This window comes from Desmodus rotundus, chromosome 10 (assembly GCF_022682495.2).
Source record: "Desmodus rotundus isolate HL8 chromosome 10, HLdesRot8A.1, whole genome shotgun sequence".
Taxonomy (NCBI): domain Eukaryota; kingdom Metazoa; phylum Chordata; class Mammalia; order Chiroptera; family Phyllostomidae; genus Desmodus; species Desmodus rotundus.
Window position 1 is genome coordinate 10,114,056 of NC_071396.1, and position 26,281 is coordinate 10,140,336.

The window sequence follows — 26,281 nt, forward strand, 5'->3', positions numbered from 1 at the left end:
GAGTTCTCTGTCTGCCTCAGATCAAAAGGAACACGATAGTGGATGGCAATCTCGAGGACACAATAGTGAAGGGAAAGATGTTGGGGTAAAGGTTAGGCAGACACACCGGAATTCAGGCTTGCAGCCGAGTGGAGAATCCAGGAAAGGAGCATGGACTGCGTCCAGGGAAAGACCGTGGGCCTCACGAGGCCTTACCTTTGAGGCCTTCTGTCCCCGCCAGGTAACGCACACTAAGCTTGCACGCCTCGCGTGGAGTCCGGCTGCACGCTTTCAAATGCTGCCGTGTTGATACTTTTATGTATGTAAATGAGCTTTCGTATACTGATAGATGATTGTTGAGGACTTTATGTATTTTAAGACAATGTCCCTGTGGTCCCTTTTTAGTAGAGAAATACATCCTTCAAATTAGAATTTTTGAAAGTGAAGTATTTGACTCTGGGCGGTTTTACACAGGAGCTATGTGATATTGGGCAAGTTACTCAACCTGTTTGGATTGGTCGTTCTTTTATTAGATGTGAAATACAACAGTGCCGTGCCGAGCTGTCGGGATGGAAAATAACGTATGTGAAGTACGTGGTACAGTGCCGGCGCCCAGTAGGGATTCAGTTAATGGCGAGTGCTATTTCTTGATCTAGGTTTAATGTGTAACTAAATATTTGTGTATAGTTGGCAATACATTCTATTGATATAATATGAGCACTCCAAATATTGCCAGTCTTGCGGGTTTCAGTGTTTGTGAATTAAACATATATGACGTTCTTTCATAGATTTCTGAGAGAGCAGACACCCTGTGCTGTTGAATTGCATGCAGTAACTCAAAGGGCATACAGCAGTTGTCAGAGGCAGCTTCACTGACAAAAAGATAATCCCCAGTTTTGAAAGGGTCACTTCTTTTTTAATTCTACTTTGGTTATACAATATGTCTGCCCTTGATAAGAAAATTAATAGCCTTCTCGAACCACACTGGAGTCACTGAGGCTACAGGACATAGCAATTATACCAGACTCCCTTCGTAGGGAAGCCCACAACCCCCTCCCCGGCCTTCCCAGCCCCCGCCTTGCCCTCGCCCTCCATCTTGGCCGATACACACAGAACTGCTCGCTGGACCCCAACAGCTGTTGTTTTCCTTCCTCTTTTAAGGAATAGAACTCCTAGTCCCACCCCCAGTGTTAGCTAACCCACGACCCCCCCAGCTACGTGCACCAAATGGAGGCCTGTCACCGAGTTTGGGACCCTGGTAAGTGAAAGGAAGAGATGTGGGCAACTTTTTGGGTCATCTTCTCGCAGACTAAGTCATTTGCCCTGGATGTCCTTGCTCCCTTTTTCTCTCTGGCTGGGCAGCGACATGAATGAAAGTCTTGAATCCAGAGATGGACACCAAGTGATGAAGATGACAGAACCCATGAGCGGCCTTGGTTCCCCGCCCAGAGCTCTCTCCCCAGCCCAGGTCACTCACTCGCCTTTGAGCTGTTCTGTGGGAGAGAAGTGAGCTTCTGTCCTGCAGAAGCCCTTGCCCATCCCTTGCTGCAGCCGTTGCGGTTGGCTGCAGTCGACCCAGTTGCCAGGGGCTGGATGAGGGGGAAGAGGGGGACCATTGTTGAATGGGAGTCCTTTCAGTTTTGCAAGACGCCCATGTTCTGGACCTTGGTGGTACATGGTGGGAACGTACTTCTCAGCACTGAGCTGTGTGCTTAAAAACAGTTAAGATGGTAAATCTTGATGTTACCACAATTTAAACATTTTAAAAATAGACCTTAAGGTAAACACACGCAGCTAATTTTGTCTGATGGCATCATCTCCCACCGAATGGAGAAGTCTAGAAGTTTGAGAGACTTTTCCTAAGAATGTACTGTCTCACTTCCTAAATATTTAGAAATAACACTGCCGATTTCAGTTGCTAAGACAGTGCGAAGGGAGGGGATTATTTTGGTAATTATTGTCCTCTTTAAAGGATTATAGACTGAAGGCTTTAAAAACGTTCTGCAGAAAAGTTTTCTTTTGAGTCCCATGGACTGCTGATTTGTGCGGACCAAGGCTCTGTGTGCCTGGTGCGAGGGTGTAACCTAGAGATTGTGCGTGGCCTGGTGAGAGGAGGTGCCTGTGCCGAAATGCCGAGGTTGGAAGGGGTCAGGCTCCGCTCGCAGGTGGGGTTGTAAGAACCACCAGAAATCTGCTTCAGAGGGAGGAGGCCGATCTCATGCATGAAGTCACCTCTCCGTTCTCCTCAGAGGGGTCAAGTCCTTCGAGAAGACGAAGCATATGCGCTTCTTTTCAGCGTAGCCACCCAAGCCCGGTGATCGCCCCCCACCCGCTTGAATGAGCCCCTGCTTCCCAGACGAGAGGGCGGAAAACTGGGACGAGACGTGCCCGCCCCCCTGTGGGACCAGCTGTCGGCTGGGAAAGACACCCACGGAACTCTGTCGTCCTGAAAGCGCTACTTTTTTACACGCTAAGGCTTCGTCTCAGAATATACACCAAATAGCCCATTTGCTACCCTTTGTTGTCGTGTATTTAAAATAGCATGTACACATGTGTTTATAAAATCTTGTCATATCGGTGGTTGTGTGTTGAGATTTCCTCTAGTTCTTACTTCCTTTGACACTTTATACTCCTTCGTGGCCGAAGAAACTATTGAAAGCTTAGTAGAAGCGCCCATTTTATTGGAGTGGCAAAAGCAAGGTGAAGGTTAAGTGGCTTATGCAAGGAAGGAAGGGAAGGAGGCTTTCAAGTTTTGCTTAGAAACCAGGAGTTTGGTATTTTTATAGGGAAAAAATATAATGGCTAATTGAGCAGGCTTTCTGAATTTAACTTTTTTAATGCCTGATTCTACCCTAAAGTATATTAAATCTTTCAAGTATTATCTATATTGGGACTGACTAATCTACCTTTTGTTATGTAATGGATGGTTGATCCAGCCTCTCCTTTTAAGAAAATCCTTGATGTATTAGGTTGTTAAAACAAATTCTAACATTTGGTGCTCATTAGTGTTGTAACCGGAACAAAAACATTTTAATGGCTGATATTTTGAAGTTAGTGTAACTTTGCTGGAAAGGTACTTAAGCTACAGTATCAATTGCAAATAGGCCATGAGCCAATTTCCAAAGCTGTTTCTAAGTAAGACATTGAGGTTTTTCAGAATGCAAAAAAAAATACATTACGTGGCACCGTGCCAGGAGACAAAAAAAAAAAAAAACAAACCCAAACCCAACCAGAATGAAAGAATTGCATTTGTATCAATTTGTATTGATAATTGCATTTCTAAGTGAATATTTTAAGATATTATGGAAGAGTTTAGAATAACACCCCACTGTGTACAAAAGTTGCCTTATTTTAATCGTAGAGCATGAACAAGGTGTTTTGAATATAAGGAAGGACGGGAATACCTGGACGACAGAAATGCATCTCTGTATTTAGGATTTATAGCTGATTGACCTGCCACAAAATGGGATGCTTCCACTTTTTGACTGGATAATTCAAGAAAGTGGCTAATTATCATTTATCTATAAAGGTAAAAAAAATGATTTTCTGCAATCTAATGATTAAAAAGGTAAAATCTCTACATAAGATCCTGGCTGCTTGTTTTTCAGCTGGGCAAAAGAATTTGAAAAAGATTATTTTTTTTTCTCAGAGAATACTCAAACTATGGTAAATGCAAAAGCAAGGCATAGTTAAGAATTATTAATGTTATATGTGCATTTAGAATGGATTCTGCACCTCATCTGTCATCCTAAGGCAAAAAGGAAATGGAAGACCGTGATTAGATTGATAGTAAAGCCACCTAATGGTTTATATGTATGTTTGGCATTGAACCATAGACACTATGGCTGGCAAGAACTTTTTTTTTGAATCTCAGTGTATGTTTCATTCAAGGTTGTTTTAATTTGTATAATTTTTCAATACAAGATGAAAGACTTAAAAATTACATACCTATTAGTTCTGTTTTCCACGTGTGTTTTTGAAATGTACACACTGGCAGTGTTACTCACATTAGCACAACAAACAATTCTTACACAGCCCTTTGTGAGTTTCTGGTGATCTGAACAATATGTTTAGATTATTTTGAATTATTTTTATTATGACTGTAAACGGATTTATTTTGCATGTTTTGGCTTTATCTGAACCTCAGCTGGATAGTTCAATGACAATTCTATTGTAACATTATTTTGAAGGCTTACTCTTTATTTTTCCCCCTCTGTGATATATTGCTTTTGGGGTCAAAATATGTTTTGGGGTGTAGTGTTTGGAAATGTAGGAGCCACTTGAGATGCTTTAATATTCAGAATCATTTACAGTCAAACTGCAGAAAGATAGAAGTGGGGTAGATTTGTTCGGAAAGCATTTTCAACGATGTAAACAATGCTACATGATGACTAATAAAATCAAAACATCTTTTTTATGATGATGGAGTTTAAGTAGCACGTATTACAATAGGAGAGTTTAAGGACTGAGAGTCCATTTCTAGCAGTAGAGCTAGAAATCTGTAAAACTATAAGGACATCATCTCTAAGTTCATTTTCTGGTTATGATAAATACCACCATGTTTCATGGGTAATAGCTTATAGCTGCTCTGCATAACTTCTTAGAACAGATACTATGTGCACGTGGTATCCAGTTCAAAGGGTGTACAGAGCATTAGTCTCTTCCCTTCGGCTGCAGCGCCTCCCCTGGGAGGCACCAGCTGATGCAAGCCAGAGGTTTTATGCAAATACAAGCCTGTATGTTATGTGTGCATATACTTTATTTTGCAGTTTGTTATCCAAACTAAGTTGTTTCCATTCTTGGATTTTATGAAATGTATGATATGTACTGCAATGAAATTATTGACAAACCTGGTTTAAAAAATTGAAAGATAACTTTGAAGGTGTTGAAGCAGGATGGCTGTTCTAAAGAAGACTGTGATGTGCTTCCGCGCTTAGCACTGCCAGACACAATGTTGCAGAAGGCCGAACACCTTTACCCTGAAAAGCGTGGGGGGCTGGGGAAGTGATAGAAACTGTGTGACCTCGGTAGCCAGTGCTGAGATAACATTTTTGAGTCTCTCAATTTTATTTTCTTGTAAAATTAACTTTATTGAGGTGTAATTTGTGTATCATAAAATGTTCCCGTTTTAAGGGCATAGTTTTAGTATTTGACACATCTCTCTCTGCAGCGACAGAACCACCAGCACAGTCAAAACACAGGCCGTTTCTGTCACCTTTGAAGTTCCCTGTGCCCTCCCCCTCCCTCGCTGAGGTCCCCCTCCCCCGTGCAGCCCCAGGCAGCCCCCCCCCCCAACAGCTTCCGCCGCCCTACAGTAGTTGGACCAGTTCGTGAGTTTAACGCAAGCGGCAACACGCAGTGTGTTCTCTTTTCTGTCCGGCTCCTCCTGCTCAACACTGTTCTGAGATTCGTCCGCGATGCATGCGGGAGTGGTTTGCTCCTTTCAACTGCTGGGTTGTGCGCCACTGCGTGCGCGCCGGACACGTTTATCCTCTTTCTGCTGGCCGACCCTCGGGTGGCTCCTGGCTTCTGTGATTATTTTGAAGAAAGCACCTATGAACATTCACGAGCAAGTCTTTGTGTATGATATGTCTTCAGAGCTCCTGGGTTAATACTCAAGAGTGGACATGCCAGGTCATAGAGTAAGACGTCCCACTTCACGAGAAACTGGTGAGCGGTGCCTAGAGCTGTGCCGTCCCACATTCCCACCAGCAGTGCGTGAAAGTTCCGGGTGTCCCCATCCTCCCAACCCTCGGCATGGCCCGTCTGTTTAATTCCAGCCACTCTGCTGGATGTGCAGCGTTGTCTCTTCGTGTGCTTAGTTTCCAGACACATGGCCTCCTTTGTGGAATGCCTGTTCAAGTCTTTTGCCCACTTCTAAATTGGGTTCTTGTTATTGAGTTTTAAGAGCTCTTTATATATTCTGGCTACAAGTCCTTTGGTGGATATATGTATTGTGAATATTTTCTCCAGTCTAAGGCTTGCCTTCCCATTTTCTTTCTTTTTTTTTACTCCTCACCTGAGAATATGTTCATTGATCTTAGAGAAAGAAAAATATGAAAGTGAGAGAGAAACATCGTTTGGTTGCCTCTTGTCTGTGCCCCGACCGGGAACAACCCTGCAACCCAGGTGTGTGCCCTGACCGGGAATTGCACCCGGGATGCTGCTCCACCAACCAAGCCCCCCGGGCAGCGCACCCTTTTCCTTTCTTGATGGTGGTTTTGGAGGGCATACATTTTTATTTTGATGTTTAGTTTATCAATCATTCTTACATGGCTTGTGCTTTTTGTATTTTGACTACGAAATCTTTGCCCAGCCTAAGGTCTTAAAGATTTCCTCCCAGATTTCCTTTCTGCGGTTTTAGTTTTTCGCTCTCACTTTTACGTCTGTAACCCACTTCCAGTTAATTTCTGTGCGTATTGAGTACGGTTTGTGCGTGTGTGAAGTCAGTCGCCACCCACTGACTATGTTTGTACAGGGAGATGACTTTGGTGACAGTGCAGAGCCTGCGACCCGAGAGCAAAGAGACAGGCGGGGAGCTCGTAATGACTAGAACTAGGACGGCGGTCACTTGTATGGGGGGAGCAGGGAAGTGGACCGATTTGATGGCGTTTTAGAGACAGAATGAATTCGATGGGGAGTAGAGATGAGGCTGAGGCCTATGGTTCCAGGAGAGGGTGTGGCCTGTGACCAGCCCTGGAATACAGGGCACGGGACAAGATTCATGAGGGGTGGAGAAGAGCTCTGTCTCCACACGGTAGGATTGGGAGACAGCAGGACATTTGGCCCTTGTCCACACGCACTCACATGGGGCACAGCCAGATTCTCAGTGAGAACATTTAAAAAAAATGGAACCACTGTAACCAGTCTTCTACGTTGTTATATAGTCTCCATTATGCTGTTTTTACAGCCGACCAATATCACGGTTTTGTAATGAAGCTACTATGTATGTGCTGTATGAAATGATCTTTAAAAAAAAATGGTGCTATCAAGATGCTTTCCACCGTATTTCTCTCCTGCTTCCATCATAACATAACCACTAATAAGGATATTCTTTCATTCTTTGTCTAGATGTGCAGACATCTCACATCATGCTTTTCATGTAAGATTGTATTATCCTTATTTATTTTAATGGTCAAATTATCCCAAGTACAGCACCCACCCCCCCCACCCCGCCCCATGCTATTTAGCGTAAAGGTATTTGGCTCTGCTTCTTCTCAGTTGAGAATGGGGTTTAGAGCCAAAGACTTAGATGCTAGGTGTGCTCATTGCTTTTAGGCCCTATCAGTGGACAGAGCTGGGAAGTTACATATAAATATGTGTGTATGTACAGACATTCTATATATATATATAGTTTTATCTCTATCTTTATGGATATGTAGATAAAGATACATAGAGACATAGCAGAAGTAAATATAGATATGTACAGATATATATGTATAGATATATATGTATGTGTCTGTATATATGTGTGATATGTGTCTATAGCTGTATATCATACATATCTATATTTCTGTATCCATCTATATAAATAACTATAAGCTTATACCTTTCATTGTAAGCCAATATCATAGGGTTTTTCCCTCCTAAGCTTTTCTATTTCCATGTGAGGAAATCTGCCTCCCATTAACCTCAATATATTTACTTATTTGCTCTATTACCTTGCATATAACAAACACATCTTCTGGCTACAGTTGGCCAAATTTGTGCCCCAGGACATGCTGACGCCCCTGTCCCCAGCAGCCCCTGCCCAGCCCAGGGGACAGGAAAGAGGATGAAAAAGAAGGGAGAGGGAGGAAGCTCCTCCTAATGCAGGTAGCCCAAACTACTTCATTGGATGAAAAAAAAAAAAAAACCCTGAAGGGAGGAAGGTGCCATATAGAATTTTAAACTTGAGAAGAGCCAGCTTTGTCAATATCTTTAAAAAAATTGTTTCTGGCTTTTATGTCACAAGCTAAATTCATGAAAATATGTTTTGCAGTCCTTTTTGTCTTTTGTCTTATTTTCGACATTTTAATTTTTTAACTCATCTGAGATTTTCGTGGGGTTATTTTAGGATCTAATTATAGCGTCCTTTTCAGAACGAATCACCAGTTATTCCAGTGTTAATACTGAGTAATCCATCTTTTCGCCGCCGACTTGACATGCTGTCTCCTCTGGATCTTGTTTTCCATGGTGCTGCTTCCATGTTCTTAGGTTCCCTTTACCCGTCTGTGTCTTTCTTTGCTCGCCCGTCGGTGGGGCTGCATCTGTCGTGTAGCTCACAGGGGGGCAGCTAGCGTTGCATGAGAAACGCGCGTGAAATGAGGAGGGCCAGCCCTCCCGGTAGAGGCGGCAGCACATACGTATATTAGCCACTGTTAAATTAGCTAGAAAGGAATCAAGTTTAAATACAGGAGAAAGTAAACTGCAGACCAAAAAAAAAAGGTAGAAAGTGTAGTAAGAAGTACTGGCATCTTTTTCTTTCCATAAAAATTTAGACCTCCTGAGTTTTATACTATACTTATGGAATGGCAAGAGCTGATATTCTTTATGCATAGACAAGTTAGTTTAAGAAATGCAACCAAGAGTAGATGAATTTCAGTTATTTAGAATTAGGGGTGTCCTCCATGACAGCGTCTTTATAGGAAGAGAACCTGCCTTATTTCACTGGAAAAACAAGTATTTACCGGGCACTGAGCTTAGAACTAGTCGTGATATTGACCTTGAGCACTTGCGCAGCTCACGTCTAATAGGGGAAACAGACATGTAAAGAAATAAGTATAAATGGTATGAAAAATACATACATACATATATATATATGTATATATATATATATGTACCAATGTTTTTAGTTGTCTTCAGTTGATGTGGAAATACATCAGAACTGCACACACCCACTGAGACGTTTTCCCAAACATCTGGATGGGACGATAAGAATATTTAAATAGTGTTTTTTATGCTAACTTCCTATGAACTATATTTCCAAGGACTTATTTGTCTCTCCACCCCCTACCCTTGAATCCTTGTAGGATACCAATCACAAAGAAGGCAAAAGGTCACATTTTTGGAATGCTTCTTTTGTATGTTTTCTGCTTTGGGAGATGTTAACTCTGTGTGTTCCACGTGTAAGCCTGAATAGGGAATGCTTATGCCCTGCATATTAACAAAACGATGCTCGTCTCGGTACCTCATCCTAGTGTCGTTTTCTCTGCACGCTTCCTCTAGTTCTGTGCCTAAAATCATGTAATTAATTTGTATCTTTACAAGCTCAATTTAATGCATTTTAAAGTTCAAGAATATGTTCTATATATTATGTTCCGCACCTGTGACAAGATGATTTTAACCGTTCACTTATAAAAGAGAAAACACATTGTCAGGGGCACCCCAGCTTTGAAGCGTGTGTTCTGTTTTCTGCTTGGCAGCTGCATGAAAAATACCAATTACTGAACCTGGGAGAAGAATGAAGTTACTTGTAAACCTGGTAGTCATACCAAAAATGCCCTCTAAATCAAAACCATACCGCGCTGCAGGAGACCAAATCTGTATAACATAAACCTTTCAAGGTCAATGTAGCCAGAAAACTCTTCGTGGTTTGGGAAGGCAGCTTTAACAAAACAGTATTGTTAAAAATAGCAAAAGTGAGACAGCTGGCAGCCAGCCTGACGAGCGGATCATTCCGGGAAGCTGTGCAACGAAGCCCCTCAGTGCGTCATCCCCGCCAGCATCAGAGGGCTGGCACAGGCCGTATTTCTGGTGCATTTCTGATGCTCTCTTAAAGCGCATGAAGTATTCTGACAGGGGCAACTGTGGGATTTCCAGAAACTGGAAACATACAGAAGAGCACCATTTCCATTGGATGAAAAACATAGCACGCGGTGTTGTACGTCAGTTATATCTCAGTGAAGCTCGAAAGGCGACCACGGCCACTACAGGTCTCGACGAGAATGACTTAGGTTCTGGTGTCTGTGAAGAAAGGTCATGCGTTCTGGGGGCACGTTCATTCTTAGGAAATTGTCTTCAGGAGGAAGTTCAGGTATGAAATGTTGCGAGCTGTCCTTCGGAGTCAGAAAGACGGTTGGCTTTGCTGCGAAGACTTAGCGGCCGGCTTTGGGGCCAAACAACAGGAATCTGTTTAAATCCTAGCTCTGTCCCTTCCTAGTCTATGGAACAGTGGACTTCGTCTGTCTGTGTCTCAGTTTCTTAAGCTGTGAAACGTGTAGGACAGGCTTTATGCATTTAAGATGCATCAACTTTAAGTAAGGACTTGGAAAATGCTTAGCATATCATTCGCGCACGAGCAAGACTTAGTAAATATTGGAGGGCAAGGTCAGTGGGAGCCACCGTATGCCTCTCGCACTTGCCCTCCATCTTTCTCTACTCCTCTGCTTGCTCTTATTTCCCCCCTTTCCCCTTTAGTTTTCTAATCTTCCCACTTTTTTTTATTTCACCATCTCCCTTTCCACTCCTTCTCTTTTAACTCTGTTTTCTCCCACTTCACCCCCAGGTTTTATTGTCCTTTAACATTTCCCAATTCCTCCTCCTTTGTTGGCCAGGCCCTGTGACCATCCTTTCCTCTTCCCTCATGGGCCGGTATCCCTGCCTCAGGGCCCCTTTACCTGACGTGTCTGTTGCCCTTCTGAGGCCTAAAGAACCCCTGAAGTTGTCCACTAAGTTTTGTGATGATGTATTTTTTTGGACGAAAGGTTCCATGGTTCTTTACCCAGTGTCCCAGGATTTCATGCATTCTCCAAGGTTAAGAACCTTGCACTGATCAGTGGAATGTGATGTCCTCCCCCCGGCCCCGAGTGACTTGTTGGGCCCCTTCGCCAGTTGGTTTTAGGGGACCTCCCCATACATGGGAAGGCGCTCACCACTCTGCTGTCTCCAGCCAGGGAGCCCTTGAGATGTAATTCCCAGGAAGCTCATCACCTGCTGCCTGACTGTGTTGTGGTTTAATATTTGCGAGCAACGGCTTTGTTTTTCAAATGTTAGTGGTTCCAGAGAAACAGCATTACGCGTTCCATGGTTATTTCCCCTGTTTCAAATACTCATGACAAACAACCAGCTCAGTTTAAAACAAAGTAGATATTTCTCACTTTAATTCCTTTTCCACTTCTGCACGATACACCCAAGCCAACTTGGAAACAGCATTCCATATTTTAGAAACCAATTGTCTAGGGCAGAAACAATGTGTTTGGAATGAGTTATAAATTCATTAGGAAAAAATTCCAGATTGACAGCATTTTGGGTTTCTTTTAAGCCTTTGAACAAGGCAGGCATGTCAGCGATAACAAAACAGCAATGCTGGATTTTGGTATATATTTTTTCTAGTTGGCCAGAGAGTCCAAGTTCTTAACTAAAACCGTCATTCACATGAATCATCGTGACAACCTGAAAAATTTAAAACTCCTCTAGGAAAAGAAGATCCCCAAGCCACACATTCTTCGCACATCTTATCATGTGCAGAAGTCTGGAGCGGAAAAACATTCCCTTGAAAAGAGCACTTCTTTCGTCTCTGCACTGATAACTCTGACCCCAAAAATAAAACTCCATTTTCAAGGGCCCGGATCCCACTGGGAAGTAATCGAACCAAATTAACGAGCACAAACCCCTGACTCCCCCCACACACACTTAAAAAAATACTGATAATCTGCCCTGGCCAGGTAGCTCAGTTGGTCAGAGTGTCGTCCTGATACTCCAAGGTTGAGGGTTCGATCCCTGGTCAGGGCACATACAAGAACCAGTCAGTGAATGCATCAATAAGTGGAACAGCAAATCAATGTTTCTCTCTCCCACTCTGTGTCTGCAAGCAATAAGTAAATAAATAAATACTGGTAACCAATCCTGGTTTACTTAGTGTGAGGAGCTTAACCAACACAGTGCCACACCCGTATTTATCAAAAGTAAACGGAGTGTGCTAGACTCTGGGAGTACAAGAATGAACATGTCGCGTAAGGTCCTTGCCCTTGAGAAAAACATACAGATATGCATGCATACATACCTGTGCCATGCACATGTACATGCGTGTATTGTGTGTGCTCACATACAAGTAGGGGTAGGTGCAGTACAGAAATGCATAGGACCAAGGGGGAGCAAATTGTCCTTTAGAACGCCATCCGCAGTCATCTCCAAAGAGAAGCAGCTCCAGCCATCCCAGGATGCGTGCGCCTTGACCGGTGACTTGCGCGCTGGAAACGACGCCGTGGGGATGAATGTGCAGGAGACGCCCGCCACAGCCTGGACGGGGTGGAAGCTGGATGAACTCCGCTTTTCTTGACACTGGGCTCCCCTGACTCGGGACAAGGTGTAACAGGGGAAGCAGATGCCCCGGTCGGGCCCCTGTCTCAGAGCTGTCCCTGAACTCCGCTCTCCAGGGAGCAGAGTCTGGATTTGACGCATGTAGGCTGCCCCCTGCATTATTCAGGCGATGGATGGAGGGCCTCTGTGGCCTGCTTTTAGCTGCTTAGAGAAGCACCCCATTTTGCTTTTATTGCGTTGCTCTTTTATTTTGTCTGTTCGGTTAGTATTATGCCTACCCAGAAAACTGCTTTGAAACCTGGGTTAAGGAGATAAGTGGGGACGCCCAGCTGCGTGCAATGAGCAGGGTTTGGGGGAGCGGGGTCAGGGATTTCTTTAGAGCGTGAGCGATTCTGGTTGCTCGGTTCCGCCTGAACCACTTCCACACTTGTCTAGGGGTAGGGAGCTTCAGGGGTCCCTTGGAGAGCCCCCAGGTCTGCTGTGGGTGTGGGTTTTTCAAAGGAGGGGGCTCTCTGCCCACCCCCCTTTCCCTGAACCAGGGAGCTGCTACTACTAGATACAAAGCGAAACAAAGAGCTTGGAAACAGTGAATGAATTCTTGCTACTGTGTCATAGAACATTCTGGAGCGACACTGTGTGGGTACCAGTCTGGAGGACCAGTGACCTCCTCACCTGGGCTCCCCTGTTCTTTTCTGCTTCTCCCATTCCTCCTCTACCCTTCTCACACTTTCGTGGAAAGGAAAGTCGGGAAAAGAATGGCAACTCTTGAGGGCCACTCTCTGGGAGTTAACGGGAGACCCGTTAGCAATGGCAGGTTGAAGCAGTTAATATTCAAATGCCCTGAAAGTTACGCTCTTCAGTCTTCTAACCCAGTGCAAAACTATATTGTCTTCATTAAGAAGAATATGTAAGGAAGTGGCCAACACACTGAACTACTTAGAAAGCAACATATTTTAGCTAATAATGAGCCCTGACCTTTACAGGATTAGCGCATGGAAATCATTACTATGCACCAGCAGACAGGTCCCTGTCACCCTACTTCCTCGGTCAAGGACTAAAGTCTTCATTGTACCAGGGCATTCTGATTTGGGCAGTTAATTTGGTTGCTAAGTGCTTTCCCTGCCTGTTGAAGGACCATTTAAAGAAACAACTGCCTTCACTTTGTGGTGTGAAATGCTTCCTCCCTTTTACTTCAAAACATATGGTTCTCCCCACCTTTGGGAGATATTTTCACTATTTCAAAGTTTGCACACTGTTAAGAGTCCCTTAATTTTTCACTTATAAAAGTATGTGATTCGAAGGCTTCCTACCTAATGGGACTGGAATTTTGCTCTGATTCTAGGAGAGGCAAACCATCTTCTCCAGTTTCAGAAAAAGAATGCAGCTGCTCGCAAGGGGTCTGAACTAACAGGACATTTAATATTTTGAAAAATATGTCCTGGGGGCCTAAGACTTCTCTGTTCAAAGCGATATTAAATTATTTCGCTCGGCGGCTCCAAGATGTGACTATTGCGAGCCCTGTCATTTCTTTTTTTTTATTGAGTTCCAATGGAAGAACGGAAGACTTTGTTCTGACATGTGTAGTCCTTTGTTGGATCTCACATGGAAGCCCTGGGCTGCAGCTGACCGCACGTGCCTGTGATCGGCAGAGGCACGTTCTCCTTTCGGTGGGTCAGGGTTTAATTTTCAAAATTCACAGCAAATAGCAGAGCCGCAGCCCAAACCCCCTCCACCGAGATTCCTTCCGGCCCACAGGAAACTAATAGTTCCAGGCTGCCTCGCTGCCGCTCGTGAGTAATCCAGGTAGGGCTGCTGACTGTTTTTAATTTTCTTTTTCAGAACTTAAAGGCAGTGTTTGCCTCTTTCCCATGAGAAGCCAGTGATAATGTGCCTGAAATTCCAGCAACCGGGATAAGCAAGCCTTTGCACACTGACGTCACTCGGCTTTGTGTTGGGGCCAGGAAAGATAGATACGAGCTCGGTGATAGACACAGTACCGTGGAGGACAGACACGTGATGGGGGACTGAGGGAGAAGGAGGGCGTTCGAGGGATTTGCCCCTGAGTCTCTGAATTTGGTGGCCTAGAAAGCAGCTACTTCCTGCGCCAAGACAGCCATTGATATCACTGGCCACGTGGGGTGGGAATGTTGGAGTGGACGGACACCATGTTTTCATGTTCATCAAAGTTCTTGTTATAAGAATAATAGAACAAGACGGGGATGTCCCCAGGGGTAGGGATCCGGGTTCCACTCCTCTTTGTCCCGGTGACAAAGAGTGAACTCTTAACTGTTGACTGAATGACTCCATCGATGAAGGGATGAGCTATATTCTGTTTTGTTTGTTTACAACTTTTAATATTGATATAGTTTCCAACTTAAAGAAGAGTTACAAAATCGGTGCAAGGAAATTCCATATACATATATGGACACACACACAGTTTACTGAGATTTACCGGTTGCTTGCTAAGTTTTAAAGATTTCTATGTATGCATAATGGTTTTCCGAACCATTTGAGAATCAGTTGCCGACATTGCACCCATTTTACCCCTAAACACTTCAGTACCTATTTCCTAAGAAGGACATTCTCTTATAATAAGATACAGTACATTTATCAAAACCTGGAAATTCAGCTTTGATATACTATATTTTCTGGTCTGTATTTGTACACATTTGTCCATTGTCTCAATGGCACCTTTTGTAGCTATTTTTTTCTCAGTCCAGTATCCAATCCACGATCACGCATTCCACTTAACTTCCTGTCTAATTATCCTCGTTTAATCTGGAATCATTCTTTAGCCTTTCTTTTTCTTTTTGACCTTAACATATTTGGAAGAGTAGAGGCCAGTTACTTTGGAGAAGAGCCCTCAATTTGCATTTGTCTAGTTACTAGATTGTCTAATGATTGGTTTGTCGTGATTCGATCGAGGTTTTGTAGTTTTGGAAGGAAAGCCATGGAAGGGAGGCGGGGTCCTTCTTGGTGGGTTGTGCCCATGAGACCAGTCTGTATAGATATTACTGAGTTTTTTACTTGGTTAAATTATATCCACCAGGTTTCTCCACTGTAAAATGATGGGTTTTCCTTTGCAATGAAAATGTAATTTCTGGGGAGATACTTTGAAACTGTAAATATCTCGATTCTCATCAAACTCTCACTCCATGGTTGTAACATGCATTATTCTGTTCTTCCACACTTATTAGTTGGCCTTGTATTCTAAGGAGCATCTTCCTTTTTAAAAAAAATTCTTTATTTTTAATTTGTATTAGTTTGAACTCATAGATTCTTACTATATTCAAGGAGTTCTACTTCATTGTGTCCTTAATCATTTTGATTCTTGAATTGTTCTAGATTTGTCCTGCTAAAGCCCCAGCAAACTACTCCTCTGTTCTTTTGACATGTTTTCATCATCCTTTGGGAATTTCTTACTTTCTGGTATAATAAGGTGTTCTAGGTGCTGCCTTGGCCCAGCCCTGGGCTCAGCCTTTTTCTAAGGTGCCCTGATTCCTTTGAGTGGTGAATGGCACTTGAAAACCAAGAGCTGGGTGCGTGGGGAGCTCGTGGCTGCTAATGTGTCATCAGTGCTAGATTCTCCCAGGTCTCAGGTCTCTCACACCGAGCGAGGAGATGCGCGCGCGTGTGTGTGTGTGTGTGTGTGTGTGTGTGTGTATGTATGGGTCTATACCAATGTCTAAATTAAAGTTCTGTATCTAGATTAAGAGGTTCATAGTAATTATTCCAGATTAAATCCAGCACCCCATGATTCAGTCCAGTCTTCCTCCATATTTATAACTCCCGCCTCCAACAGCGAAAGAGCATGGTTTTATGGGACTGTTTTACGTCCCTAGTGCCTTGTCCAAGCCTTGGCATTAAGTGGTAAATACGTGTTTTCAGAACTTCAATGAGTAAATTAAATAGTCGGTATGTTATCTCTGTGCATATCCTCACTGCTGAGACCAATGCCAGGCATGAGTTAGCTGTTGAATAAAACTTTGCTGAACAAACGGTCCTCTTCTCTCCAATATCTTCATTTTTTACTTTCAAACCACATGAAACATGACTCCATATGAGTACTCTTTTTTAAAAAAACTATTTAAAGTAGTTAAATAATTCAGTGCCCATGAACAGTCTTTTTGGCAATAAGAAAAAAATAGAAATAAAAATAAAATTGCAACATAAGAAAAATAGTTTCTTTGTTTTGTTCCCAAAACCCCTTGGACGTGGGCGGCACAGCGAGCGGATCTCAGTATTTCCAGTGACGAACGCTGCAGCCTGCGGAGGTTGTCTGGCACATTTCTCACCTTCGTCAGCTCTGGCGAAGTGAAGTATGTTCTTCATCCGAACTCGCTTCCTGTACCCCTGCTGTCAAGGTCAAAAGAGCCGCCACTCACTGCTGCTTATTATTAAGCTGCTGTAAACAAGGAAGCTTGAAGATAACTTATGAGCCAGTGACTAGAAATTTCTGATAACCTTCAGGCTCCTTGCCAAATTACATTATTAACTTGGGGAGTAATCTGGGGGAAACAGTAGGGTTTCATTCACCTATGCCCTGGAAGGTTAGAGAGTGACACTTCAGGACAGCCATTGGTGATGTTACTCCTTGAAGTGGGTTTTTTTCTTAAACCTCAGGAAATGGGATCTATTTTTTTTTTCTCTCTGATGTAATTAAAACTCACAGCTTCTTGCTCATACACTCTTAGTTTATCCCTGGCAACTGGCTTGAAACTACCATATTTTTGCTTTTTTTATTTACCTAAAGAATGATAAATACGGCATATGCATTGTAACTTCTAATGCAGAATTCAAAGAAACAAGGTCTTTTACTAAACATAACAGAATGCCTTAAGTTCAGTAAGATTTTCCACAACATTGGCTTGGAATTAATTTTTGTTTTAAAGACGTTTTCCTTCAACATAGCTTCTTTAACCCTTTACGGAAACATTGAGTTTAAATTTTGCCCCGTGCTGATAAGGAGAGAGTGCCAGGAGTCTGCATCTTTTAAAACGAATGGAAAAATCCAGACAGTGAAAGCCCTTCGGTCTTGAAAGCCTTTCCTGTTTAAAGAAAAAAAACTAAGTACCACTTTACATAAATCGTCTTCTTTTCCACGACATTTTTGAAAGCAAAATTCTATGACTTCATATCTTTTCCATATAGACATGTAGAGCTACAATCTCCAAATTGTTGCTTAAAAAATACTTTGGGAGTGGTGGTGGTGTCCTATCAGGTTCCCTGCTCCAGCATCAGCCTAGCATTGCTGAGTTCTCTCTCTCTCTCTCTCTCTCTCACACACACACACACACACACACACACACACACCCATTAGCTAGTAGAGGCAGGTAGGTATATTGCCAAATTTCCAAAAATGTCTCTGTACTTTTAGCCGAAGTGATGTTTTTGTTTTGTTTGAATGTTCCTTAAGGGCCCCCTGTTCGGTTTAGCACCTGGTATCTTCCTTGAGGAGAACATCTCAGGAACATAACCACATGGGATGTAGTTATCGTAGAGATGTATGCATATTGATATATGACATGTTTATATGTAGTTGAATGAGCGTGGAGGAATAAGTAGGTGCTAACTTAATCATCTCAGGGAGTGGGATTTAGAAGAATTATTAACTCTTTGTTTATCGCTCTATTGTTTAATTTGTTACAGGAAGCATCTATCACTTTCGTTATGAAAGAGTTCCAATAAACAGGAATTCACATTAATCTGTAGCTTTGTGTGTTTATGATTCTTTTTTAAGGAACTCAAAATGGCAAAATCGGTTCATGGAATTTTTCATAGAGGAAAATACAGATTGCCCGGCTACTGGGTTGGCTCAACTCTAATACCTTCAATTTCTTCAGTGATTAACATTTACACAGAAAGGAACACCTTGAAGATAATTTTTAGATGTGCTTTCCTTAAGATCAAACTTATCAAATGCTTATACTCTTCATTCACATTACGCTATGCATTTTTCATCTACTTTTATTTCAGAAGTCTTTTGTATTTGACAATAAATTGACTAAACTAGTATATTCACCAATGAAAGATGAATATTGTTTCCATGTGGAAACCAAGGCTAATAAATTCTCATAATGCCTTTGATTGCATTAAGACTCAAACCTTCCTTTGCCAAGAAATGAATTGCTTAATGTAATTACAGTTTTCTTTTAAAAAGGGAACGGAGTAAATTCCGTGCATTTTGTGAATTTTCCTGAGTTCTAAGGCTCAGAGAGCCTTCAGTAACTACAAATAAGAGTACATGGCCTTGTATTTTTCCAACATTAGAGGTGCCTCAGGCCGTGAGTGGTTGTTTGTTTGTTTTAAATCACAGGTACTAATAAAAGAAAAATATTTTTGAATGTAAATATTTACCGGGAGTTCCTTAATCATAGGTTTCGCATAGCACTAACAAAGCAGTGCTTCACATAAAATATAAAAATGAGTCAATTTAAGGACATAAGAAAAATGCCAGTAACAAATTGAGTGTGTTTGGGAGGGAGGAAACAAAATACTAACCGTTTTCTTAGGTAAGGCCTTGGTGCTTTCATTAAAGTAGTACCAAATTAGTATCTTTTAAAGACCGTGAGATTGTAACCAAGCGTTACATTTTAACAAGGGGATGCTTTCTCTCCGAGGAGCTGTAAAGCTGGTGGAAACCATGACCATCTGATCTAAAAGCTCCCGATAATTTTAAGGATTAGTTGATTCGGGCTACACAAGAACACACTACATTACACACGAGGAAGCATCTGCAAAGAGAAGTGGAGGGGGCTTATCTTCCCCTTGATCTTGTCCACATTTTGAGAGATGTAACTTACAGGCAACTTACAGGCAACTACATTTGCACAGTAGCTTTTCAAATGAAACGACTGAAGTGGACTCTTCATGAGGAATTCTGACCATGTCTTATACCTACTAGTATTATAGCTCTAAGTAAAAGTCAGATGACTGTCAGGTGGAAGGAAATCGTTACTGTAGTTTACTAATTTGGGGAGTGGGTAAAGCGAAGATAGATAATAAGAGAGCATTTTGGGCTTATAATGGTATGGAGCTGGTGGGTCTTTTTGCTTGGGTCTTACATTCATGGAGGGCCTTACATTTAAAATTTTAACATTATCCCCAATTAAGGTTGTATGTACAGTTGTATGGGCTTTTTATTGCCTCTGTTAAAAATGCTCAACTATAAAATGTATTATAAATTATTTTAACTATTTTGGCTTTTTTGTTCTTTTCCTAGGAGCATAAAAGAGTGGAAATGGCTGGATCATCTCTTCACCTCCTAGAGGGGCAGAATATTTTAGGTAGGAAATAGCATCAGAAAACATTCATTATAGATGCCTGCTGTAATGCATTAAAAGAGATTTGGATTTCGCTATGGCGTTTTTAAGACAGGTATATGATTCTAAAGTTTCTCCCTTTCTTACCTGTAACTTTTTTCTCCAGCCCGAGAGAGAGAAATGGCTGTCATTAGAACGTATTTCCCTATTTGTTCACATCTCGCAGACATAGAAGGCAATGGTTCGAACTAGACGCGGTCTCCTGGGGCACATTTTTTTGCAATGTCTGGAGATGTTTTTGTTGTCACAACTCAGGTGGGGGTGGGGGTGGGGCTCATGGCAGCTAGTGAGTAGAGGCTGGAGATGTCCTGGATGTCTGCCATGCTCAGGACATTGAGCCCCGACAAGGCAGAGCTCCATGGTCCCAGGTGCCCGTCGTGCCGAGGTTGAGAAAGGGCACCATAAAGCAGCCTCAGGATTGCTATTGCCCCCACGACAAGCAAACTTACCAACTCGGATGTAATATTTGTGTGCAGTGTCTTCCTTCAGCCCTGGCGCATGTAGTCGAAGCACTGTTACCCCACGTCGATTAGGGTTAGTTCTGCCCTGCCCCACCCCCTTCACCATGCTGACGCCATTTGTAACTCAGTCGGGATCACTTGCTGCTGCTTTTATTCAGTTTGGGGCTTTGGTTACTTGTTTATGGTGAGTGTGCGACAAGCGATTCTGAGTCAGCAGAATCAGTGCAAAAGGGACCCTCGGGGAAGTGAGAATCCATCTCTTAAAAGTTCTCCCGATGATTCTGGTTTCTCCTGCTTTTCAGAACCACTGGCCTAGCTCATGGGCTTTGGAGTCAGACCTGAGATTAAATCTGGTTTCTTCTCATCAGGTATGTAATGTTGGGTAAGTCACTTTCTGTCTCGGACCTCCCGCCTTCTCCCTCCAAGGGTGGTTGTGAGGATACGCAGGTGTACATGCCGAGTTTACCTCCGCGCCAGCCCGAAGTGGGCCCCAGTGATGGCTGTTTTCATTCTTCCAGGTATCCACGTAGCCGCTGTTCAGTGTGCGGCTGCTACGTACTGAGGCACTGTGCTGTTTCCTCGCTCGGTCCGTGCGTTTGGGAAGTTCTCGTTTCAGGGGGCTTACGGTGGTTTTGCAGAAAATACAACGGCCATTTGTTACATTGATGCACAATGTAAGAGGTTAAGATAATAATGCATCACAATTTTTGCAGAAGCTTTTCCTTAGAAAGCCTAACTGCTGCAGACTGTAAGCATCTCTCGTGTGAACTGTCGTGGTAAAAACATATATAGAGAGAAATGGTACCACATCTCTGATTCTCAGAGATATGAGTCATTTGAGGCTTTTAAAAATGAATGGGCACCAGACCACTTGAAGCTGGATTCTGCAGTAAGTAGTTGAGGCGCCCACTACTGCAGACAGGCGCTCAGTGCTCTTCGATACTAGACATTTAAGTGGTGGTGCTCACATTCTCACTTCTAATGTGCATACACACCCTCTGCGGGGGTGGGGGGAGTCTGTTCAAAAGCAGATTCCCAGTCAGTGGGGCCGGGGCGGGGCCCAAGAACCTGCATTTCTAACAAGCTCCCAGCAGGTGTGGCTGGTTGTGGGCCTCTTCGGTAACAAGGGTTTATCTCCCTGACCTTGAAATCATACTTTCTGGCCTTGAATCCCAGTGTTTCAGCTTCTTAGTTATGAGCCTGTTATTGGTGACTAATTTTACTCCATTCGGTGCATTCGGTGCCTTGAGTTATTAGCTGCTGACGTCACCCCTTTATAGCATTTGGACATTTTAAAGGAACACTTAGTACGAGAGGACAGACCTCTAACAACTAATGGGTGGTATCAAAAAAACGAGTGTTGTGAAAGCGCAGTTAAAGCTGTCTCCTTCCGTTGCATTCTGCATACTACTTGCGGGAGTTTCTTCCCCAACACTGAGTGCCTAAGTGAACTGAAAGGAGAACCAGACTTGCAGGTCACTTTATCCCGAAGGGTTAGATCAACATCTAGAAAAAAACATGTATAATAACACCCTTCTCACGCTATTAATGTATTAGTAATTAATAGTTTTAGTGAAATAATTTTTGATCCATTAATACATCAGTAGAATACTTACTTTCATACATTATTTATTTCCTGTGTCTCTTATAATTTCTACTTTGTGTGTGTTTGAATTTACCTGGTTTCTTGGCATAGAAAGACATTTCTATAATTTACATTCCAAAATGGGGGTAAGGGCTACTTTGGCCTGGAGGGTGGAACCAAAAAGCTGTGTGGCATAGGAAAGATGGCTTTTTTCCTGAAAAAATCACTGAGGGCCGATGTTAACAGCTCTGGGGAGAGGGGCCTTTCAGAGATACCTCTCCAACGGAGATCAGGGGGCCGATTCCAGATCCCTTTGCTGTCTCTCCAAGTGTTTTTCTGATGCAGAGGACAAAGATTGAGGCCGCGGGGGGAATCTGAATTGGGAGTGCCCAAGGGACCCCGGAGACCAGAGGCAGACCTGTAGTCTGAGGTTTATTAGGTGACACGCCCGACCAGGAGCAGCCTCCACACCTGACCGTCTGCTATTAGATTCAGGTATTCACGCATTCAAAAATGTGTAATGAGCGCCTGCTCTGCGCATTGAAATGACATTGGAAAAGTCAACAGAGCGCCCAAACTTATTTGCAGACGAAGCTCCAGAGGCTGTACAGAGGTTTCGATTGCCCTGGTGGGTAATACCTGTGTTTCTTCCTTCAGGGGGATTAACTGAGTATAGGAGATGGCTGAGCACTGTGGTGGCTGGCTGGGGGCCAGCCCTTTGAAGTTGCTCACTCAGCACAGACTAACCCTGTCACTTCCAAAGGTATGGGGAGCTGGCGTGGACTTTGATGTCAGAACTGCTTTGAGAGAGCATCTTATGCTGCGTTGCCTTTGAAGCAGTGACTCAAGGCAGCCTTCGCTTACCTAGGGCCAATCATTTGACCTAGGAAGCCTAGAAAGAAAAGTCCTTTGCCAAAAGGGACTTGAAAATAGCTCCCAGTGATTTGAAACATTACATCTACAGAGAGTTTCCAGAGAGATCAGTTGGAGTTAATCTGGTTTACCTAAAGGCGGAGGATTAGTTGTTCAAAAATGATTCCTTATGGGAATTTGCAGGTCGATGGAATGCGTCTCTCTGAATTCTTTGGGCATGTTTAATGCAGACATTTCTGGGAAGGGCCAGCTTATTGCTAAATGCACAACTGTCCATAAACACAAAGGGTGCGCTTGAGATATTTTTAAAAGCCAGCTACAGAGGATTTGGAGTGGGGAACAAAGAGTCACAGAGGCTGAAGGATCGGTTTCAGGGACAGAATGTTATCAGGTTTCTTCCGCGATGTCAGGTTAATGGGGATCTGGAGACAGAAAGCTGGTGTGTGTTAGCCCTGTACCCCTTAAAGTGTTGCTCGTTAACACGGGCACATTTCTGAAATATTTGTTCGAATACCTGAACTCCGAGCCCTTATTTTCCTGGCTGCCCGTCATCCTTTGGCTTGGCTGTAATTCTGAGCACCTGGGTGTTTCTCGGGCCGTTGACATTAAGGAAACCTGTCAGGGTGTGTTCTTATCCCATCACTCTTAAATTCATAGATTTTCATTAAATCCATTGTTAGTTTCACTCATAACGGGTTCCCGAACTGGGTCATTATTTATAAATAATGGGTGTTTTAAAATTTAACCTTGTTTTATTTATTCATTCCATTTTTTTAAACTAAGCAAAAAAAACATCTCTCACATCACACCCCCTGCCTCTGGCAACCACGAATCTGTTCTCTGTATCTATTAGCTTGGTTTATTTATTTAGGTTTTTAGATTCACATACAAGGGAGATCCTGTGGTGTTTGTCTTTCTCTGACTTACTCCGCTTGGTGTGGTGCCTTCAGGTTCCATGCATGCTGTCCCAAATGATAAGATCTCGTTCTTTTTCCTGGCTGAACAACGTTCGGTTGTATGAGTGTGTGTGTGTGTGTGTACACACGCATACCCCACTTTCTTTATCCGTTCAACCCTTGATGGACATCCAGGTTGTTTCCGTAACTGACCGTGGTAACCAATGCTGCAACAAGCACGGGGGTGCATGCATCTTTTGTAGTTCACATTTGCATTTTCTTTGAATAAATACCCAGAAGTGCCATTTCTGGATCACATGGCAGTTCAATTACCAGTTTTTTGAGGAACCTCCATAATATTTTCCATAGTGGCTGCACAATTTACATTCCCACCAACAGTCCCAAGGCTTCCCTTTTCTCCCCGTCCTCGCCAACACTTGTTATTTCTAGTCTTGTTGATGACAGCCGTGCTGACGGGTGTGAGCTGGTATCTCCTTGTGGTTTTGCTTTGCCTTTCCCTGATCATGAGTGATGTACCTGGTGGCCATCTGTGTGTGTTCTTTGGAAAGATCAGATGCCCTGCCCATTTTCAATCAGATTTCATTTTGCTTTTGCTCTTGAGTTGCATGATTTCTTTATGTGCTTTGGATATTAGCCCCTTATCAGATACATAATTTACACACAGCAGGTTGCCTTTTCATCTTTTTCATGGGTTTCTTTGCTTTATTATTTATAAATATCGCATCAGCTTTGTTCTTAACATTTTTATGTTCAAGATAACGGTATCTTTAAGAGTAGAGAGAGAGAGTGTGCGTCTCCGAGCAGGTGGGAGTGGGGTTAGAAGTCATAACAGCAGAGAACTGGCACGGCTGACCCATCCTCACTCGATCGTGCCAGTTGCTAAGCTGAGTCCCCAGTCACGGGTGTGGATGGGGACTGCTGGCTCCTTGGCTACCAGTCCCTGAAGTAATGACCATGGAACTTTAGCAAGTTCACCACTTTGGGTGGATTTGCAAAGTGGATCTACCGGAATGTTAGGAGCAGCTTGGCATTTCAGACCAGTCGCCTCATTACAGACCATTTCTCGGGGGTGGTAGCTTTACAGAATTACACAACAGTCCCGGCAAGGCCCTGTGTGGGTTTCCGCCATTCACTTCGAAGGGACGGGCATGCAGTGGGGACTACGGCCCTCTGGGCACTTTTGATTTTAGGTGTACTGGTCACTCATAAGAAGCATTCCCAAGTGAGATAGAGGCTGGCTACTCTATGGCCATGAGAAGGAACAAATTTATACTTATACACACACACACACACACACGTTATATATTAAACAAACAGAAAAGACCTTCAAACTATTGCGTGTGTTGGACAAGCCAATCCTAGGAAGTAAACAATTTTTTAAAGCAAACTTTTCAGTGGTATTTTTTTCAAAGATTTTATTTATTTATTTTTACAGAAAGGGGAATGGAAGGCGAAAGAGAGGAAGAGAAACATCAGTGTGTGGTTGCCTCTCTCACACTCCCTACTGGGGACTTGGCCTGCAACCCAGGCTTGTGCCCTGACAGGGAACTGAACCCAGGAACCTTTGGTTTGCAGGCTGGCGCTCAATCCACTGAGCCACACCAGCCAGGGCTCAGTGGTATTTTTATTGAATGAAAAGAGTCTAAGTTCTGCTTTTGGTAAATCTTTGTTCTGGAGCTGGGCAATGCTGCAGGTGGGGCAGTATGAAATAGATGGAATTCCAATGTCCAGCATAAAGAGAGAAGTTGTCTTTAAATCTGACTTTTGGACTTCCAGTCAAGATGGAGGCATAGGTAGACACACTGTGCCTCCTCGCACAACCAAGAGAAGGACAACAACAATTTAAAAACAAAACCAACCAGAACTGACAGAAAATCGAACTGTATGGAAGTCTGACAACCAAGGAGATAAAGAAGAAACACTCACCCAGACCAGTAGGAGGGGCGGAGACAGGCAGCCAGGCGGAGGCGACTCGCGGCAAGGTGGCGACTGGCGGACCCAGCGAGGTGGCGGATTGTGGAGCGAGGTGGGCAAAGCTGCAGCTGGCCAGCGAGGCAGCAGCTGGTGGACTAGGTGACAGACCCCGCAACCCAGAGTTCCACCGTGGGGAAATAAAGCCTCAAACCACTGACTGAAAACACCTGTGGAGGTTGAGGCGGCTGCGGGAGAAACTCCCAGCCTCACAGGAAAGCTCGATGGAGAGACCCACAGGGGCCTAGAGCGTGCACAAGCCCACCCACCTGGGAATCAGGACCAGAAGGGCCCAGTTTGATTGTGGGTAGTGGAGGGAGTGACTAAAATCCTGCAGAGTGGAGCAACCACCATTGCTCCCTCTTGGCCCCTCCCCCATGTACAGCGTCACAACGCAGCGACCAGCGTTACCCCACCCTGGTGAACACCTAAGGCTCTGCCCCTTTATGTAACAGGTGCACCAAGACAAAAAAAAAAAAAGAAAGGCCCAAATAAAAGAACAGATCAAAGCTCCAGAAAAAATACAACTAAGCAACAAAGAGATAGCCAACCTATCAGATGCACAGTTCAAAACACTGGTAATCAGGATGCTCACAGAATTGGTTGAATTTGGTCACAAATTAGATGAAAAGATGAAGGCTATGCTAAGAGAAACAAAGCAAAATGTACAGGGAACCAATAGTGATGGGAAGGAAACTGTAACTCAAATCAACGGTGTAGACCAGAAGGAAGAAAGAAACATCCAACCAGAAAAGAATGAAGAAACAAAAAAATGAGGAGAGGCTTAGGAACCTCCAGAACATCTTTAAACGTTCCAACATCCAAATTACAGGGGTGCCAGAAAGAGAAGAGGAAGAGCAAAAGATTGAAAACTTATTTGAACAAATAATGAAGGAGAACTTCCCTAATCTGGCAAAAGAAATAGACTTCCAG

General features: G+C 43.4%; 1 protein-coding gene across 6 annotated transcripts in view; it reads left to right on the forward strand.

Annotated features, from left to right (window-relative positions):
• Nucleotides 1-26,281, forward strand: part of DISP1 (dispatched RND transporter family member 1) — a 136,490-nt gene that overhangs the window by 23,839 nt on the left and 86,370 nt on the right. For 3 of the 6 annotated variants that reach the window (XM_024575952.3, XM_045184470.2, XM_071219579.1), the window contains exons 2-3: nucleotides 19,442-19,505; nucleotides 20,305-20,370. The exons of 1 other annotated variant lie outside the window; for it this stretch is intronic. In XM_024575952.3, coding sequence (XP_024431720.2) covers nucleotides 20,322-20,370 — 49 coding nt within the window. In that variant the 5' untranslated portion in view covers nucleotides 19,442-19,505; nucleotides 20,305-20,321. Of the gene's footprint in view, nucleotides 1-1,002; nucleotides 1,238-19,441; nucleotides 19,506-20,304; nucleotides 20,385-26,281 lie in introns of those variants that run through there. 2 more of the 6 variants (XM_045184469.2, XM_071219580.1) reach the window with 2 other exon arrangements.